Source organism: Corylus avellana, chromosome ca1, assembly GCF_901000735.1.
Source record: "Corylus avellana chromosome ca1, CavTom2PMs-1.0".
Classification (NCBI taxonomy): Eukaryota; Viridiplantae; Streptophyta; class Magnoliopsida; order Fagales; family Betulaceae; genus Corylus; species Corylus avellana.
The window spans coordinates 31,201,255-31,219,982 of NC_081541.1; the positions used below are offsets into that span (position 1 = coordinate 31,201,255).

General features: G+C 36.4%; 4 protein-coding genes and 1 pseudogene across 11 annotated transcripts in view; 3 read left to right on the forward strand and 2 right to left on the reverse strand.

Moving 5' to 3' along the window:
• LOC132177468 (serine/threonine-protein kinase ATR) overlaps positions 1 to 1,101 on the forward strand; it is a 29,182-nt gene extending 28,081 nt beyond the window's left edge. The window contains exon 16 of one of the 2 annotated variants that reach the window (XM_059589807.1): positions 622 to 1,101. The gene's annotated coding sequence lies outside the window, so the exon portion shown is untranslated. The remainder of the gene's footprint in view (positions 1 to 621) is intronic. The other variant, XM_059589824.1, reaches the window with a different exon arrangement.
• A 154-nt stretch (positions 1,102 to 1,255) lies between these two features.
• Positions 1,256 to 3,042, reverse strand: LOC132182533 (pentatricopeptide repeat-containing protein At2g17033-like). Its single transcript, XM_059595809.1, has 2 exons — positions 2,719 to 3,042; positions 1,256 to 2,607 (listed from the first exon to the last, which is right to left on the reverse strand). The coding sequence occupies exons 1-2, from the start codon at positions 3,019 to 3,021 to the stop codon at positions 1,543 to 1,545; spliced, it is 1,368 nt and encodes a 455-aa protein (XP_059451792.1). The 5' UTR covers positions 3,022 to 3,042; the 3' UTR covers positions 1,256 to 1,542.
• Positions 3,043 to 7,532: 4,490 nt separating this feature from the next.
• LOC132182492 (uncharacterized) lies at positions 7,533 to 12,047 on the forward strand. 6 transcript variants are annotated; one of them, XM_059595773.1, is made up of 6 exons: positions 7,533 to 7,818; positions 8,624 to 8,875; positions 9,446 to 9,589; positions 9,986 to 10,738; positions 11,269 to 11,497; positions 11,609 to 11,711. In XM_059595773.1, the coding sequence occupies exons 1-6, from the start codon at positions 7,708 to 7,710 to the stop codon at positions 11,623 to 11,625; spliced, it is 1,506 nt and encodes a 501-aa protein (XP_059451756.1). In that variant the 5' UTR covers positions 7,533 to 7,707; the 3' UTR covers positions 11,626 to 11,711. The 6 variants fall into 6 exon arrangements, with proteins under 6 accessions (XP_059451756.1, XP_059451763.1, XP_059451740.1 ...); XM_059595780.1 differs by having other exon boundaries at positions 11,612 to 11,711; XM_059595757.1 differs by having other exon boundaries at positions 7,535 to 7,818; positions 11,348 to 11,497; positions 11,609 to 12,047.
• Positions 12,048 to 13,628: 1,581 nt separating this feature from the next.
• On the forward strand, positions 13,629 to 15,798 carry LOC132164763 (uncharacterized). 2 transcript variants are annotated; one of them, XR_009438415.1, is made up of 5 exons: positions 13,629 to 13,915; positions 14,143 to 14,243; positions 14,555 to 14,809; positions 15,110 to 15,215; positions 15,446 to 15,535. XR_009438415.1 is itself a non-coding variant. In XM_059575319.1 (4 exons), exons 1-4 carry the CDS (start codon positions 13,789 to 13,791, stop codon positions 15,614 to 15,616), a joined length of 654 nt encoding a protein of 217 aa, XP_059431302.1. In that variant the 5' UTR covers positions 13,634 to 13,788; the 3' UTR covers positions 15,617 to 15,798. The 2 variants fall into 2 exon arrangements, 1 of the variants encoding a protein (XP_059431302.1); XM_059575319.1 differs by lacking the exon at positions 15,110 to 15,215 and having other exon boundaries at positions 13,634 to 13,915; positions 15,446 to 15,798.
• A 284-nt stretch (positions 15,799 to 16,082) lies between these two features.
• LOC132167581 (UDP-glycosyltransferase 92A1-like) lies at positions 16,083 to 17,979 on the reverse strand (annotated as a pseudogene).
• Positions 17,980 to 18,728: the final 749 nt, after the last annotated feature.

An 18,728-nucleotide genomic window follows, 5' to 3' on the forward strand; every position in this document is an offset into this window, starting at 1 on the left:
TGTTACCTATCTATCCTTGATGAGATTCTCACTAGAATTGAATCAAAATTCTTAAAATACCCAAGATTTATAAAAAAAATAATACTAATAATAATAAAAAATTCAAAACATTCTTGGGTGGCAGACCATCCCAAGGAATGGTTGGCCACCTTGGCAGAATACTGGGAGTGGTCGTGGCCACCCTCAATGGCACCAAGGATGGTGTGACCAATCCCAGTCTTCTGTTAGGGTGGCCGGCCAGCCATAGAGTGTTTTGAATTTTTTTTTTCTTGATTAATAAATTTTAGGTTTGTAGAAAAAAAAAAATGCATTTTTTGGAAAACTCATTTTCTTCCTCAAAATAGCTATTCATCTCACTTTTTAGAGGAACAATTATTCCTTAATTTAGAGGAATAGCTAGGCATAATGTGTAGCCAAACAAAAGAATGACTGTTCACATTCCATTTAAAGTTATTTTGCATACCAAGCGTGCGCTAATTGTGATTCTGTGGAATTCTTGTGATTGCTTTTTTGTGTGCATGCTCAACTGATGACTGCTCAAAATCTCAAATAGTTATTTGGTTTTGCATAGAATCAGGCAACACCTCATGATTGATATAGAATGTTTTGCTGCAAGTGCAGGGTTAACATGATTATACAGGTGAAACTAGATAGCTACTCAGTTTTGCGTTGAAATAAGCCTTGTAATTCGTAGAGAGAATGTGTCTTTGGCAGATTTCTGCAAGATGGTGTTTCACTATGGGGGAATATCCTTGTCATGGATCATGCTATAACTTGTTGAAGGTTTGAACAAGCTGAAGGTGACAGTATTCAAAGAGTGGACCACCTACATGGGACTGTGGATAGGTTTTTGGTTAAGGAGATAGTCAAAGGGAGAAGTGTTGTACACTGTATGCTGCCCTTTGCAGCAGTAACTGAACATTTGCAGTATGTTCAGTTGCACTAGCATTTCCACCTAGATACCTAAAGGACTCTCTGTACATGAGATATTTCCTTTTGTATATTACTTTGGGTCGGCATAGGTTTTTTTTTTTTTTTTTTTTTTGTATTATATTATGTAAAATGGCATTTTGTAATTAATTATTATTATTATTATTATTATTTATTATTCCGTTGTATATACATAATATTTCTGTTCCTGTACTACTGTCAGCTATGATGCCACTCTCTTTGGTTGAAGGTGGAAACATTTGCTATGTTTATGTTGACGTTTCAAATGATAATATTTTCCATAAAGCTGCAGGTGGGTGCTTGAGATTTAGTTTACATGGAGAGAATAGAGCTTCATTACCTTCAGGAGAATGAAAGCCAGGCTTCCCGAAAAACAAAAGGAAGAAAGTATAGCATTCATGGCAAGCTGTAAAGGATGATCTTTTGCCTATCTAGTGAGGTACAATATTGACCAAAATTTGAGCTCATGGATTTGGATCCAATCCATTATGTTATATTACATGCAAACTAACAACAGCCAATTTCCTTGCTCTCAAATCTGAATTGTTTTGACTCGTGAGCCAATCCGTGATCTGCAGTTTCTCCTATCAATCAGCATAACCAGTCTCTCACAACTTTCCCCTTGCCAATAAAACAACCATTGTTCTTCCTATCATTCCTCATTGGACTCTTCATCCGAACCAACATATTTCTAACCAAACCCTTCACCGGCGATTTACCTCTAACATTGCTATGCTTTCCCGACCCACAGACCACGGTAACCTGCCCTGGAATTACATGCTTCTCATCCTTCAAACAGTGGCGCAACTCCTCCAACCACTGCAACATTATCAAGTAGGCCGAACCCAAATGCATTCCATGCAAATCCAACTTAGCTTCCAAAGAATCCCACTCCATTACCTCCTCCAAAACAGAACATGACCCAACCAATTCTTCCACCACCAAAGCCTCATCACCATTCAAAACCCCACTCAGCTCCTCAATGGAAAGCGGTAGACCATTGATGACTTCTAGCATTGCCATGATTCTTGGGCATGAATTCAAGACCGAGTTGTACGTCCTGACTGAGAAGGGAATGCTTAAAGCTTTCATTTTCCGAAGCATCGAAGCCATTTCTGCCAGCTTGTCATGAGCTCCATATGCCGAAAGAACCATGTTCGAACAGACAGTGTCTATACCCAAACCTTCGTTCTCCATTTGGCGCACGATTCTCTGCATATCTTCAAACAATCCCAATCTCCCATACGCATACAAAACAGACCTGAACTCAAACCGCGACGCTTTCAGCCCTCTCACGCGCATTTCTTCAAACACGTTTTCCGCCTCGCGAGGCCGACCCATTTCGCACAACCCCCCGACCATTGATTCGTAACATCGACGTTTGACGTAAACAGAGGCGGAGCTACGAAGAAGCTGATTCAGTTGAGCGTAAGAAGCCTCAAATCCTCGCTTTGAACTTCGCTTGGAGTGAGACTCCACCAATTCGCAGTAGAAATGAACGAGCTCTCGCTCTCGCTGCTCTAACTTCGAAACGGCTTCAGAAATCAGCCTTTCCCATTCATTGTAATGGCCTTGTTTATCAAGCAATGCCACGAGCTCCGCTACCAGCTTTGGGTTCCAACTGAACCAAGAGGTTTCAGTGATTCTCGTGTACAACTGCGAAAAAAAACAGCAACCAACATTACTGAGATTGGAGTTCGAGTAAGAACGGTTCTTAAAAATATGACAGAAAGAGAGCATAATATGAATGACTAGGTTGGTGCTTACGGGGAGGGCGAGGGAGGAGAGGTGGGGGTGGGAGGTGCGTGGGGAGAGTAGATGGGAGAGGGTGTGTAGAGCTACGGATTTTGGTGAACTTCCCACAAATTTGCGTATTAACTTGTCTGTGGCTGAGGGATCTCCCAAGGTGGTGGAGGTGGTGGTCAGGGTGGAGAGGAAGCGGTGGGCTTGTTTGGTTAGTGCGCATTTGGGCAACAAAAGAGTTGGTTTTTGTGGCGGTGCTTTGTGAGGGTTGCATGGTAATGGCGACGGGAAAGGCAGTTTAAGACTGCCTCCTAATACTACCATCATTCGGCTCAGCAGCTGAGTTAGTGTGAGCTAGGTGCCTATAATCTTTAGGTGCTGACCATTACATTGTAAAAGTGATAACATTCTAGGGGTTGAGTAAAATTAAAAAAATATATATATATATATATATAGGGGTCGAGTAAAATTAAAAAATATATATATATTGAAAATTTTGATATGATTTAATGAAAAATTCTAACGAATGGACAAAATTGAAAAATACTGAAAAATGAATACACTAAATTAACACATATAATTGTAAAAGTAATGAAAGATCAAGAGTAATAAATGAAGTTTCTCTTAAAAATAAATAGCAACTACAATGTAAATAGCTAGCTTGATATTACGCAACCCATTTGAAGTTGAGAAATGATAAAAGACATTCTCTCAACTATCTCAGTATATATATAGTCTTATACTTATGGCTCAACACGATTCAAACCTGACATGCGACATTTAGGACTAACAATTTTGTATACGGCTTATAAACACGACATGAACCGAGCACAACATTAGTAGATTATGGTTAAGAGGTCTGGTCCGTTAAATTACGAATTGCCACCCCAAGAAAAAATAATCTTCTCCTAATGAAAACAAAATTCATAATAAAGAAATAATATGACTGGAATACACAATCCTATCTAATCCTAATACTATTAGGATTCCAAAATTTCTTTAACTAATATCACCTAGCTGTCTAACTTTAAAAAATATCAGTAGGAAACGAGGAAAAAATGCTTAAATTCTATAGAAGGGAGAATCATTTTTAATTCTTATGGATTTTAACAATCGAAAATGTCGATCAAACTGATCTTTCAATGTTCCCTAGATGCTAGCTATGTTTTTAGAGATTGAGGAAACCTTAATATATAGAAGGGAGAGCCATTTTTATTTCTTATGGAATTTAACAATCGAAAATGTCTATCAAACTGTTCTTTCAATGTTCCCTAGATGCAAGGTATGTTTTTAGAGACTGAGGAAACCTTAATATGGCTTTGTGTTTCAACAAGCGTCTTGGAATCATGCCGCACTGATTTCTATTTACAATAGTATAAAAAAATATCTAAATTGCTCAAAAATTAGTGATACGAACTTGAGTAGAACTCACCATTGAAAATCGGTTTAAAAGGAGAGGATACTCAAGAGCTTATGATTAAGATTAGACTTAATCCATATGGGATACAAGGATCGTAACATATCACCATTATTCCACAGCTAACATTTATGACGGCTCACTTTATCGACACTGATCCAATTACAACCCTTTCTTTTTTGGTGATTTCACTCACCTATTAGTATTTTAGTCAAACCCATAAGTTACTCTCTTCGTGAGTCGGACTTGTGACGTGGTATTTGACTTTAATACCAAATGATACAAATTTTACGTATAACTCACATTTAAAAATCAGCTTACAAGAAAATGGTACTCAAACAATTATATATACATAGTTAAGATTATATTTAATCATGTTAGACACAACAATCGTAACAATTAGCCTTGTTTGTGGAGATCCTATGATGTTCCATTGCAAATTTGCAATTGGCTATGATATGCTTTTGTCCATTTACAATTGTCACCTTATGAGTAATCACAACCTACTGTCCTGACTTGAAATTGTGTTTAAAACACTCACTAATTAGTAATGTGCAAATAAACTAGTTTTAAAAGGCCGGCATCTTTTTAAAATGACACCTGTTATTGCTAATTGGGTTGACTCTTAAATAAAACAAACAAAACAAACGGAGAAAACCATACTTCACTCAAATTTCTGTTCTCTCTCAAAAGTTGTAATTGATCTCTAAAATTATTTAACACTTGGCCCACGTTGTTACTATTTATGCTCCTCTTGTATTACTTAAAAAATGAGATGACTTCTAAAATTATCATTTGATCAAAATCTAATAATGATCAATCACAAATCCAATAATAATTTTAAGAGCCACGTCATTTTTTGAGAGACTTCGATCCCTTGAGTTTTTTATACTTTTTTTTTAAAATATTTATCTTGCATTCGCAGTCTCCTCTCTTGAGTTTTTTATACTTTTTTAAAAATAGTTATCACGATGTAAGAGTATTAGCATTTTGGGTCACGTGTCACACATAATGCATTTTTTTTATTTGACCAAAAAAAAAAAAAAAACCTACCAAAGGGGGTTAAGTGAAAGAATTAAGGCCTGTTTGGATGTGCGTTTGAAGATATTAAGACAAGAGTTACAAGAGCTCATGTTCTCATACTATTTCTCTATAAATAGAGCATTGTATACAATCAAATAATAAAAAAGTTAAAAGAAAAGATGTAGCCACAAAAACGCAAAAACTTAAAAGAAAAGATGTAGCCACAAAAAGGCTTTGATGTGTGGACGTAGGCCATAGGCTGAACTACCTTAATTTTCTGATTCTCTCTTCCATGTTCTCATTTCTCTTCTCTTCTCTAAATTATAAGTTCTAATAGCCTAAAAATCTTTTTGAAGAAAAAAGTATCCGTTTGGTAAAAAAATTGAAAGTGGTTTTAAGGGTCTAAAAATAGTCAAAACGCACTTTTGGCAAAAGCTTAAAAATAAAGCTTTTGCCAAAAAACGTTTTTTTTTTCCTACTTAAAAGCTCTATTTTTCAAACACAGTCCCAAATATGCTCTTAATAATTTGCCAAAAAGGTATGCAGTTGTCTATGTGAGATAAAAAGTGAGATTAAATGCGACAACGTGAAACACTTGTATTAATATAAGTATCATGTTTTGCAAGATGTAGTCTACAAAATTTGTATTTGCAGAAATAATAATAAATCGATATTTTTTGTGAAGAAAAAAAGCCTTTTAAGTATTAAAATTGCTTTTAGGAACCTAAATGCAAAACCAAACACGCCCAATATCGCAACTACCAAATCCATTATTGTTGTCATGTTTGGGGTAGTTTATTTATATTTAGAGATTTAAGTACAATTTTGAGTTTTTAAGAGATAATACAACCAAACGTTTGGTAAATATCAACCTAATTTATGCGTTTATCTGAAGAAGTTACACGTTATAGAAAAAAAAAAATGCTTGAATAGAAAACTAAGCACAAATTCTATTTTTCATCTTTAGAAGTTTTGATATATTCATCTAATATATGTACTTCTTAAATGTCAACCTAATTTATGCTTGTATTCAAAGAAGTTACATGTTATAGGAAAAAAAACTCAAATGGACAACCAAACACACATTATATTTTTCATTTTTATAAGTTTGAGAAATACTACACATCCCAAATTTTTTTCTAAAAAGTTGGTTCTCAAATGATGTGTCACCATCCCATGAGTTGGTAACACACTTCCTAAAATAATAAATCACATGAGATTGTGACACATCATTTGATAACTAACTTTTTGAATAAAAATTTGGGATGTGTAGCACTCTTCTATAAGTTTTGATATATTCATCTAATATATATGTACTTTTCATCTAATATCTTATGTAGATCTTTATTTTGTGTCTACACATATGCTTAAAAATTGCTCGAGTAAAAATGAGTCTGTTTGGTAAAAAACTAAAAAAATAAATAAAATAAAATAAAAAAATTGTTTTATTACTTTATTTGTTGCTCTAAAAAAGCATAAACCAACAGTGTTTTAAGAGAAACTTGAAAATAAAACTTTGTTCAGGCATTTTCTATAAATAAAAGCTCTATTTTCTAAGGCAATCCTAAATAAGTTTTCAAAAGCTGAAATTTTTTTATAATATTAAAAATATTAATTTAAATAATTAAAGTCTACATTTTTCTTATCTTTGTGATTTAACCGACCCAATAAATACAAAAACAATAATTTTTGAGTTTAATCAAAATAGAAACAGGATCCTCTCCAATTCAATATCGAGTTAGTTATATGTGAGAGGTATTTGTGTTTTTTCACTTTTTGAGAGGACAAAAATATCCCTCTAATATAACTAACTGAATATTCTTCAGTTTATTTAAATTGAAGAGGATACTAATTCATCAAGTCCTTAATATGACAACATTAAAATTTCTCAATCATTTAAAACAATGTACAAGAAGCAAATACCAAAAAAAGGCATTCCTAAGTTTTACCATAAAACACATGGGATTTCCCTAATATGGTTCTCAAGAAACTCAATATACGCTAAAAACATAACAAAAAATGGATTGAGATCTTCTAAAATTCATTTTAAATTTGAGATTCATAAATTCATAAATCTCAATCGTTCATCTCATCTAAACATTTAAAATAAGCTATGTTTCAGAATTTAATGAAGAAGTTACTCTCATCCATATCATAAATCTCGTCTATTTCATCTAAGTATTTAAAATAAGTCATATTTTATAATTTATTGAGATGGATGATGGTAACTTTCCCATTTAATGACATGGATGATGGTAGCTTACTACTTTTCTTAAATTTTGAAACATGATTTATTTTAAATGCTTAAATAGGATGAATCATTGAAATTTACAAATTTAAAGAAAATTATAGTGAATGTCAAATTGACAATGTACAAATAATAGGAGAGAGAAGGGCGGTTGTGTATAAATCCACGATTCGTCTCTATGAATCCGAAAACACCTCTCTTCGGGTCACAGTTTCTTCGCATCAGCTTGCACCCAGCTCTCCTATAAATTCCTCGTTCACGTGATCGGAGCGATTAATAATAATAATAATATAATAATAATAATTGAGGTTAAAGTTTTAAGAGGATGAGTAAGCGAGCGAGAACCAGCGTCGACAAGGCAGTGGTCGATATTTGGCAGCGGGAGGTCGGCCAGCTCTCCACCAGAAACTTCGCGCACAGACTCGGCGCCTCCGAGGTCTTATCCTGGTTAACCTTAATCCCAAGTTTTGTTTTGTTTTGTTTTGTTTTTGTTTTTGTTTTTGTTTTTGTTTTTATTTTTATTTTTTTGTTTTGATTGTTTTTTCTGTGCCTTCTTAAAGATGGGTACTGTAGGATTGGTGGGAATTAGAGTAGAATTATCTAATACCTGTTCTGGGTTCCGGATAATTTGGTTGGTTTTCCCTGTTCTCGATCAGGGTTATACACATTCGCAACTGTGGATTTGGGATGGCTGAAGTCCTGATTGGCTTAGAATTGTTTACTTCCTGTTTGGGTTTGGGATAAGTTCGTTGCTTTTCATTTTTCTCAATCAGAATAATTAACATTCATCACCATGGAGTTGGTATACCTTGATTCCTAATTGGGTTTTCATCTTATATGTTTGGTTAAACTTGGTGTTCTATTTGTTAATATTGATCTGATTTTAAGTGCATAAGATTGAATTATTTTTATTTGCCTTTTCTTTTTTCTTTTTTTAATATATAGATTTTATCTTGTTGACTTTTGACTGTCGTTCAAAAACTTTCTTTTTATTTCCCTGATGTGTGCTTAAGAACCAAACAGAGGTTTAGTGACAATGGCTTAGAAGCTCAATTGACTGCATTCTTTTTATTTGGAACCATAAGAGTGCTGAACTAAGTGGCATTCACAAGTCACAAATTTGATCCTAGAACATAATGGAAATAGGCATGCAAATATTTTCACTGATGACTATGCACTCTATAGCGTGTTGCCAAGTTGATGTTGTACAAGGTATAATTAGATGAATTTAAATGTGCCAGGATCTTGTGCTCCGACTTGATACTTACAGGAAGCTGGAAAAGCACAAAGGTTGTGTGAACACCATAAGCTTCAATGCAGATGGTGGCATTCTGGTTTCGGGCTCCGATGACAGGCGGGTCATACTCTGGGATTGGGAAACTGGGCATATCAAGCTTTCATTTCATTCAGGTCATAATAACAATGTTTTTCAAGCAAAGATCATGCCTTGCACAGATGATCGAAGCATTGTCACCTGCTCTGCGGATGGGCAGGTATGTCATTTGTTCCAAAGCAATTACTGTATGGAAATGAAGTATCATTGTTTCATTAAAATGTGTACCAGCTTTATCTTAGAATGTAAGAACGTTATTGGCCACAACCAATGGTCTCCAACTCAAATTACACTTCCTCTCTTGGTCCCCTCATAAGAATGGAATGGAGAGTGAGATCATGGATTCAAGACTCACTGGATGCTTGTTAATTCACCAATCAACTTATATATATGTCTATGTCTATGTATATGTACACAAACAGACCAAAAATTATTTTTTTCACTTGAACCATTCCTTAACTTACGTTGAGGTTTTCTCTTAATATTCTAAAGAGAATTGTCATATGAATGGATAGGGAACAGGTCACCTGTTCTCCAAGTTAATGGATTATGAGATCTTGGCATTACAAATTCAATGATTTGATGTTGCTTGTTTATCTCCTTTTGCACCTTGTTTGCAGTCAGAAAAAAATTTCACCTTGTTTTCTTTTGCTATCAAGATTAGGAATTTTTCTTGTTTTGTAACCACAGCACTTATCTTAATTCTTAGCGAACATTTGGTTAATTTTAGGTGAGACATGCTCGGATTCTGGAACGTGGATGCGTGGAAACTACATTGCTTGCCAGACATGAGGGACGGGCTCATAAGTTGGCTATTGAGCCTGGGAGCCCACATATATTTTATACTTGCGGTGAAGATGGATTAGTGCAGCATGTAAGTTATGATCCCCCCTTGCTACTTTGATTGCTGATTGTGTAGTTTCATTTATTTGGAGAATTCAAGTACCCTGGGACAAGCCTAAACAACTGTTCATAGCAAAACAGGGTGAGGTATAATTATTTGATGAGCTTCATTTGGAGGCTTACAATAGAGAATAAAGTCTCTACTCCATCGAGCCTCCTTTCCTTAGCTTTAATTGCTTTTGCCAACTATCCTGAACTTTTCAATGTTACGTGACTAGTTGATCCCAGTTATAAATGTCGCTTGGCATTTTCCTTGCATCATACTAGTGATGGATCTTTTCATTTTTCCTTACATATTTTGATTTTTTCCGTAATGTTTAGTATTTCTGGGTTATATGGTCATGTGATGCTGTCATTATTGTTACAGTTTGATCTGAGAACTCGGGCTGCCACTGAACTTTTCTCATGCCAACCAACTGATGGTAGAAGGATCAACATGTCATTTATCCCTCTAAATGCAATTGCCATTGATCCAAGGAACCCAAATCTCTTTGCGGTTGCAGGGTCTGATCAGTATACTCGACTTTATGATATCCGCAAGTATAAGTGGGATGGATCATCTGAGTTTGGTGAACCCACAAACTACTTTTGCCCTCCTCACTTGATTAATCATGAGCATGTTGAAATAACAGGCTTGGCCTTCTCAGAACAGAGCGAACTTCTTGTTTCATACCATGATGAGTTAATCTATCTTTTTACAAAGGATATGGGATTGGGACCTAATCCACTTCCAGCCTCTCCAGTGTCTATGAGCAGTGATGCAAGTGAAGCAGGAGGTCATCATAAATTGGCAGCTTGTCCATCAGTTATGGATACTGATGATAAAGTTACTCCCCAAGTTTACAAGGGGCACAGGAACTGTAGGACGGTGAAAGGTGTGAACTTCTTTGGGCCTAAGAGTGAGTATGTTGTGAGTGGATCAGACTGTGGCCGGATATTCGTATGGAAGAAAAAAGGTGGGGAGCTCATTCGTGTCATGAAAGCAGATAAGACTGTTGTAAACTGTATTGAGTGTCATCCCCATACCATGGTGCTTGCAAGCAGTGGAATTGACCATGACATCAAGATATGGACTCCAAAGGCCCTTGAGAGAGCTACATTGCCTACAAACATTGAACAGGTATGACTTGTAATCTTGAGCTGATTATTCAAATTCAAAAGCTTGATATGTTCTCAATTGTATTTGGTTTTGGTGGTTTGGCCAGAAACTTTTAACTTTGAACAAGTAGTGGAAACTTAACTTAAGGTTTTGAATGCATATTGCTTCATTTCTTCATGATTAGAATTTTCTTATAAATAGGTAAAGTAGGTTGCTGGCTACTGACATGGTCTTTCACATTTTTGTGTTTGCTAGACAGAGTAAAAGTGCGTGTTAGTCGTTTATGTAGGACTTTGCTGGTTTAATTTTTTCTGTTTAGATTTCCTACTCTTTGGTCCTTTTCTTACTCCCTGAACTCCCAAGGCTTGGAAAAAACTCAGGTGGTCCTGGAACTTTTCAGGATGTGTAGAAAGTTGATATTAGACCAGCATTGCCATTTTGATGTTGATAAACAATTAGATGTAGACATGGATAGGGCTATACTACCCATGCTACAAATCAAATGGGCAGCAGAGGAACTAATTTCTCTGCCGTTACTTGTTTTGAAAAAGGTTCTGATACCTGATCGAATTCTTCATTGGTTTACCTTTGGTGACTTCGACGACGATGACAATGACGATGATGATGAAGATGGTGATTTTTTCTATGATGATGATATTTCTGATGATGTTTCTGATGAAGATGATGATGATGATGATGATGGTAGCAATGGTGATGAAAATGACAATGACGACGCTGTTGATGATGATGGTAGCAAGGGTGATGAAAATAATAATGATGGTGATGGCAATTGATTGATGATGCTGATGATAACAATGGCAATGATGATAGTTTTCTTGGTAGCTGTGTTGAATGATGATGATGATTATGACTTACCCTTTTTGTGTCCAGCAGAAACCCAAGGCTAGGGACTGGACGGATAGTATATTTTCTCCTCAGGAGTTGATGTTGCATCTACTTCAATTCCGAAGGCAGAGGACTAGCAGTACAAGCCCCGAGCGCAATGGTGAAAACTCCGCTGATGGTCGGGAATTTTTAGAGCTATTTTTTACATTCAATGCCAACGGTGATGCTTCTTCAGATGATGCAGGGGATACCACCAGTCAAGAGGATTTGTTTAGTTGAGATGCTGGAGCCATAGTTTGTTTGACTATGAGAAATGGTATCTTGTACATTCACATCACATGCTTGTCCTCTATTTAACTCCTGTACCATTTCTTAATGCTTTTCAATTTTATTTTATTTTTACTTTTTTGTCAATATATTACAGGTTTGTATTTGTTTATCTTCGATATTGATAAGGTCTTATACATTTACCTTCTTTTGTTTTTGTTATTGTTTCTTCTTCTTCTTTGGGCTAGATTCAGTTCTGTTGTGGGTGGTATTGTGGTAGCCGATGGCTCTTTTTCTTCCCTTAATAGTCATATTTAACATTTGTTTGCTGGTGAATTTTGCTGAAATTGGAATCATGGCTCTAGCATTTCAGAGCTTTCAAAAAAAAGCATTATTTGTTTCTCAGGTTAGCAGTCTTTTGTACTAAAATATGCTTTGAAATATTTTAGTTTTCGATTTTATTTTAGAAATAAAAGTCTGGCTTAATGAGTAAAGCCTAGATTAAGGACCTGCTTAAGGAATTCTATCCTCTCTAATCCCCTTAGAGCATTCTCAATGAACTCTTTATTCTTTAGCTAAAATTTGGCTAAAAAACTCACTAAATTTTATTAGTTTAACTAGCAGCTATGCAGAAGTATCTAATAATAAACTCTTTAAATTTTACTCTAATCTATTTAAATGTAGTTTTTATTCTATCTTCATTAATTTTTTATTCTCAATAGCACCCCCAACAAAGTTACAACTTACAAACCCATAAAGGTGAGTGAGAGAGAAAGTGTGAAGATAAATATAAAAACATAAAAAATAGAGTAGAGAAAGGATTTTGTTCTCCAAATGTGGAGAGAAGTTTGACAAGCCCTAAAATGGAGAGGGGAATAGAGAGCTTGATGGAGCTTGATTTTCGTAGAATTTAACCAAATTTGGGTTAAAAGTGAATTTTAGAGAGTTCATTGAGGATGCTCTTGCTACCTATCTTTAGCGGTCTAGTCTGGAACTTAAGACAAGAAAAATGAATGGTTTTTTGAGCTTGTAGGAGTCCCTTATTCCCCATAAATACATAAATACTCCTTATGAACAACGAAAAGGATTGGGCAACTCGATAATAAGCCAGAAAACAATCAAAGTAAACAAAAATTAAAAGGAAATGCATTAAATGAATGACGCGACCTTATGTAATCTTAGCACGAACACCAAGAAAAGAGGCTGCTATGATTGCTTTTATTTCCCTGTTTTGAAAAATAAAAAGTCGGAGGAGAATGTAGCACATAGAAAAAGAAAAGTTGGACTTCCATGAAGAGTGTCGTTAACATTAACAATGTTGACGTGTCAGTTTCAATCAATTCTTTAATTTTTATTTTTAATAATTTATAATCCAATGATTGATTGGGATTGCCACGTTCAACATTATGTGGATAGTTGTATGATAAAAATGTAGTACGCATATGACTAATTCAAGGGTTTGTTGTGATTGCCACATCAGCATTGTGAGATTAGAGTGTAATTTCTAGCATTGCTTGAAATGCAAATGTAATTTCTAACATTAATTTTTCCAATTAATTTGGCTTAGGTGTTGTAAAAAAAATTACATCTCATCTCCTGTAATTTTAAATGGTCTAAAGTTAATTTTAAATTTTTTATAAAATAAGAGGAAAAGTAAAATTAAATATAGACCATTGAAAACTTATCACCTATAATATTTTAAAACAGTCTTTTTTTTTTCCAGCACATAAGTTAAATCTTTTCCCAAGACAGAAATTTCTTCCAGGTTGGATTTCCTCCAAAGTGCTGAGCTTTTCATTTTTATACCCAAGAAATCCTGACTGGGCCATCTTGGTCAGGATGGGCCCAACCCATTTCGGCTCTCTCCGTCTTCCACACTCGCCGATATTAATATCTTCCTCGGACGCGAGCGAGTCAAGCTGACTCACTGAGTTATCTGAGCCTGCGACTCGGTTCCCATGGAAACCCTAATGAGCTCATCCTCTGCGGCGATCATGTCCTCCTCGTCCTCGTCACCTTTCTCGAATTTCTCTACCAGACGGACTCTCTCTTCGAGGCCCTTTCGGCTCCCTTTCGCCACCAAAGGTAAACACTTTTTTCTCTCATCTTCTTTCTATGCTCTGTTTGGTTTCCGAGGAAATGTAAGAACGAAAAATTTATTTTGATAAGCGATTGCAGAGTCTGGGAAGGTTTTGGACTTTCTTATTTGTGTTTCCTGCAGTTTCTCAGCAACCAAACAAAGCGTTTCATTTCATTTCTACTGTTTTAGGTTTTTCAGTTAAAGTGGATTTTGTATTGTTTCGATTTCGCAGGTAACGAGAATGAATCAAATAGTCCTCGGTCTGATTCGAAGGACATCAACAGTCTTCCTACTGTCAGCAATCTCCCTCTCTCCCTTTCCCCTCTCTCAAAGGTATAATCTCTCTCAAACACGCGCGCACACACAATCCAAGAAAAAACTTTCTATTTTCTCTTTGGATGCTTAGAAAGTTGAGCCAAACATCAAGAAGTTCGTACTTTTTTTGGAGTCATATTTCTATGTTCTTGCAATGTTTTCGTAAAGTAAGCGAAACCAATTTGTTGTAAGTGAATTTTTTCATAATGTAATGATAGCTAAAGTTTTGGAAGTACAATTTTTTTTTTTTTTTTTTTTTTCCTAACATTTCACCAGCAACCAAACGTGGCATATTTTCTCTTTTTCCTAATGAATTGTTTGTATGTTAGGATGTGGCAATGGGATTGGTGCTGAATGCAGCGGCAGGGAGAGGGTGGACCACAGGTTCGGGTATGGAAGGCCCTTCAGTTCCTGCCCTTGAGACGGGCTTAGGCACTGAGAATGTGTCCACTTTCCCATGGTCTCTGTTCACTAAATCACCTCGCCGAAGAATGCTTGTGGCTTTTAGTTGTAACATTTGTGGACAGAGGACAACACGAGCTATTAACCCACACGCTTATACTGATGGCACTGTCTTTGTGCAGGTAATAAATCACAGCATGAATGTAAATCGTACTCACTTGTATATATGTGGTGATTTTAGTTGCCAAATTCGTTAAGTGGGTCTTCAACCTGATTTGGATTAGGGGAATAAATATTATTTAGCTGGGAGAAGATCATTGTATATTTAGTGAATATAACAATTTTAGTGAAATTCAGGTTTAAGATGCTGTGAGCTACTTGCTTGAAGTTCTTGTTAGTAGTTTGACAAGTTGTTGTATGCATATGTTAATTTTGGACTTAAACATGAATTTTGAAGATGACAAGTTGCTTTCATTTTTCAGACAGCCAAGTGATTTCAATGGTAGTATCATTTAGCTGGAAAGATAATAGGTCGAAAGCAAACTTGGATGGAAGATGTAGCTCTTTCTGTAAAAAGTCTGGTTTAAGGTTTGTAAAAATTCTGGCTGTCAAAAGTGGGATTTAGAGTGAGGATTATGGTCAATTTTGGATATTTAGTTACAAAGGGTTTGACAAAAAATCTATGAATTGAGATGGGTTTGTTGTCCCATAAACATATCATATGCTTGTTGATGATTTATTAATTTGAATACCTATCTCACAATAGATGCTATTGAGATGACTTTAATGACTCTGGTTGTTTTGTTTCTGCTTTGTAGTGTTGCGGATGCTACGCATTTCATAAGCTTGTGGATAATTTGAACCTGTTTCAAGACATGAAGTGCTATGTGAACCCGAATTTTGATTACAAAGGTCACAGCTGGGATGATGTTAACTTCAAATATCTGGACGCTGAAGATGGCAATAATGACATATTTCCTATCCAGTGAGGTGGGCGGTCCACTTTTCAAGTATGTATATTCTGTCCTGGTATAGTGGGATCTTAGTTTAGTTTCCATGTATATTGTGAAGGTTTTTCTATAGGGACTTATTTTTTCAATTCAGTCTCAGATGGCTAGGGTTGTATTCAGGTTGATAAGATATGCATTTCATTGAGGATTGTGCATGTTCATTGCAATTCTCTCTCTCTCTCTCTCTCTCTCTATGCAATCATGGTTTGCAAACGTATATGTTCATAATGGGGGCAGTCCTCCCTCTCCCTTAACCTTCATCGCTAGTTGTGTGAGTGGGATTTGGGCCCAGGACTCTGTACAACCCCGAGAGACTTTGTCAGTTAGATTAACTGACCTATATGGTCGTATGTGTAGTGTTAAGTTCTACTACATGCATTACTTTTGGCTTCTCACTCTGGCTACCCCTTTGACACGTAGGAAATAGGCATTAATCTAGAATTTATCCATGATATGATCTCATTACTATCTACAAATAAACTGAACAACTTAAGTCGCTACTCTATTTTATTTCATGCATTACATCACAGTTTTTTCAAGTAGATCATTCCAACGTATATGTTCATGGAGGGGGCAGATTTTGGGGGAGAGGTCTTTTCTTTGTTGAGGTTGCTGTGCCTAGGAAATCATTGATGGCTTTAATAGATGAGCCTTCGAAACCTCCTTCTCTTAATGCATCCTCCATCTTCTCCTTAATTTGACAGGCCTTTCTTCTCATCTCCTCTCCTTTCTCGGTTTTACCCAATACTTTCTCAATCACCCTTGCAATCTCATCATGCTTGATGGTTGCGGACTCGATCTCTTGTGCAACCTCAATACAAACACCTACTTCATTTTCCAGCATCTGGGAGTTAAAGCACTGCTCTCCGGCCAGTGGCCAGCCGATGATTGGTATCCCTTGACTCAAGCTTTCCAGTACTGAGTTCCACCCACAATGGCTGAGGAATGCACCTGTGGACTTGTGAGATAAAATTTCCTCTTGGGGAGCCCATTTATGTACCAAGAGACCTTGATTATTTTCTCTTATTCGTCCTTCAAACCCATCAGGCAACCACTCAGCTCTAAATTCTTCCGCTGGGCTGAAACCAATTGGCGGCCGAATGACACAAATAAATGCCTTGTTGCTTGCCTCTAAACCCAATGCCAAGTTCATCATTTGTGAAGGTAAAATGGTGTTTTGTGATCCAAAAGATACATACAGAACTGAAGCTGGTGGATGGAGATCAAGCCATTCACAATAACTGTCAGTTTTTGAAAAGTGTTTCTCACCTTTCTCTTCTTGGTTATAGCCATCCTTATTCATGGAAGAGCAGGCTGGTCCAATCATCCAGACTGGCTTCCCTCCCATTTTCCTGCTAAAATATTTCAGACCAGTATCCCCTAATCCCTCTATGGTATTCAATAGAATTGCATCAGAGCATAAGCAAAGTAAGAACTGACGCATACGGAAAAGGAACCAAGAGTCCATACCATTGGCAAACTTGAGATCATTTCCAAGTCGTGATTGTTTAATTTTGGATGCTTCAGGAAAGTCCAGCAGTGAAAATTCGTCATCATTGGTCTGGCATTGGTATATGTTAAGAGAGATCGAAAAATATATGGCCATGCTATAACCAGCCCCAGGTATGAATACTGTGTGATAAACTCCAAGCTCCTTGGCAACTTTGACCGTCCATCCCAGGAACATATCTGTGATGATACATGCGGGGGCATGGCCATCACGTTTGGTAATGTCTATGAGGAGGCTTTTGAAGGGTGATTCAAGATTTTCTGAGGCTTCCAAGAGGCGGATGATGAATTCATTAGACAGTGTATCGGTGTTTTCTGCACCTAGTGGGAGACCATAGTGATTCCCATTGAAAGGGATTTCAGCCAGCTTTATGTTGGTTTTGGAAGGGAGAGAGGATTTGAGTCTTTGGATGTTAAGAGGGGTGTTCACTATGGTGACGGTATGGCCCTCCCTTCGTTCCAGTTGCCTTGCAAGTGCCATGAAGGATTGAGATGGCCATGAGCCATGAATGGAAACATCAAAATGTTTCTTTCTTCTCTACCATTAGCCATAGCAATTATAGAGAGAGCAAGAGGGTTGGGGGAGCTTAGAAGCAGAGAATTGGGGTGAGGGATTGGAAGTGCATGGTCCTATTTATTTATTTGCATAGTGCTGACATGAGGGATGGCATCATTCATTTAGGAGCATGTCTCATTAAGCACATATTCATCTATGTGCACTGTCTGCGGGGAAATTCAACAAAATACGTAATAATCGGTTTAAGCATTAGTTTTCTGTCTCTATATAAAGCGTAACTGATATAGAGGCTACCGCGTCCCTAAACCTAAGCCTCAGCCCATCCCTACAGATAGCCACAGGGAAACTCTGATGGTCTCCTGTAGAGTACTTCCATATAGCAGTCAATTGCGTCACTAGACCTACTACTCTATATCAATTGATGGTGTTTAATGCGCTTTAAATGATATGGTACTTACATAAACCCCAAAGGGTTGGTTCAAGTGGTAAATGATCTTTGTGGTAGTCTATGAGCTCTAAGGTTTAAATTCTTTTGAGTGCAAACAATTCCTTGAGGTTAGTCGCGAAGCTGGAATATTATTCGATTCGTGTAAAGGGGGCGCTTTACACAAGCTTGAGGTTTACCTAACAAGAATGGGTAGACGAAGTGGCCTTGTCTTGAAGGGGTTCTTTGTTATTAAAAAAAAAAAAATGATATGGTACTTAAATGTCTCTATTTCTAGATGGTGTTTAATGAATTCAAATGGAACGGTGCTGATGGGCTTGGAAAACAACACAGAGTAGACTTGTGGGATACATTTTTGTTGACAGTAACATACCGTGATGTTCGTCTTTAATGACCTATGAAACTATTCTTTTTGGAACCAACCTAGTAGAAAGGTAATTTGGCCCTGTTTGTTAATGTGTTGAAGAGTTTTTTTTTTTTTTTTTTTTTGTGTTTTTGATTTAAAAAGTGTTCTGATGCTACATAAATGTGAGAATTGTTTTTGTGTTTTTATAAGTGTTTTATGTTTGGAGAAAAGAACCAAAAGACAAAAAAACAAGAATTTTATCAAATGGAGCCAA

Bases quoted from the DNA above. Each gene is read 5' to 3' on its own strand.
- LOC132182492 (XM_059595757.1), top strand. From the start codon at position 7,708: ATGAGTAAGCGAGCGAGAACCAGCGTCGACAAGGCAGTGGTCGATATT. The intron at 8,876-9,445 runs GTATGTCATTTG...GGTTAATTTTAG, and splicing joins CCTGCTCTGCGGATGGGCAG to GTGAGACATGCTCGGATTCT. The intron at 11,498-11,608 runs GTGATGGCAATT...TTTTGTGTCCAG, and splicing joins TGATGAAAATAATAATGATG to CAGAAACCCAAGGCTAGGGA.
- LOC132164763 (XM_059575319.1), top strand. From the start codon at position 13,789: ATGGAAACCCTAATGAGCTCATCCTCTGCGGCGATCATGTCCTCCTCG. The intron at 13,916-14,142 runs GTAAACACTTTT...TCGATTTCGCAG, and splicing joins GCTCCCTTTCGCCACCAAAG to GTAACGAGAATGAATCAAAT. The intron at 14,244-14,554 runs GTATAATCTCTC...TTTGTATGTTAG, and splicing joins CCCTTTCCCCTCTCTCAAAG to GATGTGGCAATGGGATTGGT.
- LOC132182533 (XM_059595809.1), bottom strand. From the start codon at position 3,021: ATGATGGTAGTATTAGGAGGCAGTCTTAAACTGCCTTTCCCGTCGCCA. The intron at 2,608-2,718 runs GTAAGCACCAAC...TTTTTTTCGCAG, and splicing joins TCTCCTCCCTCGCCCTCCCC to TTGTACACGAGAATCACTGA.